Source organism: Austrofundulus limnaeus, unplaced genomic scaffold, assembly GCF_001266775.1.
Source record: "Austrofundulus limnaeus strain Quisiro unplaced genomic scaffold, Austrofundulus_limnaeus-1.0 Scaffold258, whole genome shotgun sequence".
Taxonomy (NCBI): Eukaryota; Metazoa; Chordata; class Actinopteri; order Cyprinodontiformes; family Rivulidae; genus Austrofundulus; species Austrofundulus limnaeus.
The window spans coordinates 503,416-504,788 of NW_013952660.1; the positions used below are offsets into that span (position 1 = coordinate 503,416).

At 38.2% G+C, this 1,373-nt stretch overlaps 1 protein-coding gene across 1 annotated transcript in view; it reads left to right on the top strand.

Moving 5' to 3' along the window:
- Positions 1-511: 511 nt before the first annotated feature.
- acads (acyl-CoA dehydrogenase short chain) overlaps positions 512-1,373 on the top strand; it is a gene marked incomplete at its 3' end in the record, with an annotated part of 23,499 nt that continues 22,637 nt past the window's right edge. Inside the window, 1 exon segment of the mRNA XM_014020577.1 lies at positions 512-628. Within this exon segment, the coding sequence (XP_013876031.1) occupies positions 601-628 (28 nt within the window).

Below are 1,373 nucleotides of genomic sequence, written 5' to 3' on the forward strand. Positions count from 1 at the left end.
TCTTTCTGCTGCCCTTCATTTTACTTGTGATTTGTATTTTTTGTTGTATATAGAATTAGTTTTTTTCTTAAATGAAATTAATAAAAAAATCATTCAAAAAAGTTATCAGAAGTGCAGGATGAGAGATCTACTTTTTGTTCAGCTATGTGTCGGTTTCATGAGACACAATGACAGATAAAGATTCAGAATTAAAATGGTCGATATATTCATCAGAGGAAAGAACCCTAATGGTAAAATATGACTCGGGTAATTATGTCAATCTGAAAAGAGAACATCTTACATAAGAGTCTGGTTTTAAAATGTATGCAATGCCATGTTTTTGGAGACAAAGGGTAAACCAATTGTAGAGGTTTAACTGAAAATATTTCAGTGTTTCAGAGATATGTCACTAACATCGACACGGGTGGTTATAAAAAGAGTTAGAGCCTTTATTAATTAATATTTTTGCAGCTTGTCTGTGTGAATGTAATTCCGCCTCAGACCGCTGGGGGCGGATGTGGACAACTGTACTTTGCTGCTGATGTTTTATGCGGCGCAGAAGAAGAAACCAGGACGTTTCATAAAATTACCTTCTGGAGCCTGCAAAGTGAGGATTGGGACATGTCTGCACTTTTTAAAGCAAGAAGGGGTGAGTACGTGGAGACAATAAAGGCGTTCTGATTAAAAACTGATGATTGTTCGCCCAGTTTTACCCCGTGACATCCGGTTAGTAGCTTAGCTTACTGACTTGACACGAGCAGGGAACGAGCCTGGTGTTTGATCGTATTTTGATAAGTTTGTAACTCACACCCAGCAGGTAAGACGTATTGTTGTCTGCAGTTTCAGAGAGGCGGGGAGCACAATAAAGGTGCACACAGTATGTTACTAAAAGCAGGTCAGTGCACTGTTTAAATGAAGATGGTGAAAATGACCTTTCACCCAGTTTGTTGGTGCTGCGTTCAAAGATGCTCTCCACGGTGGGATTTCCTAAAGATGCCAGGAAAAACTGTCCTTAAGAGGCTACAATTTAAGCATCTTTTTGTAGATTTGAATTAAACCGCGTCCAGACATTTAGCTGGTGCCTCTCATTGTTTATTTGGCTGTGTTTATGAAGCCATGCTGCTGTAACAGGTGCAGTATGGTTTAGTATTGTTTTGAAAAAGACAATCTAAAGAAGAGCATTTTGTTGTTCTAAAACCTGTCTATATTTTTCTGACTTAATAGTGCACCATCTTGTGTAGGCTACTTATACCATAGGCCAGGGGTCTGCAATCAAAAGAGTCAACAGAATACAGTGTGTAAAATAAGTATTGAACACGTCAACATTTTTCTCAGTAAATATATTACTAGAGGTGCTAATGACATGAAATTTTCACCAGATGTCGGTAACAACC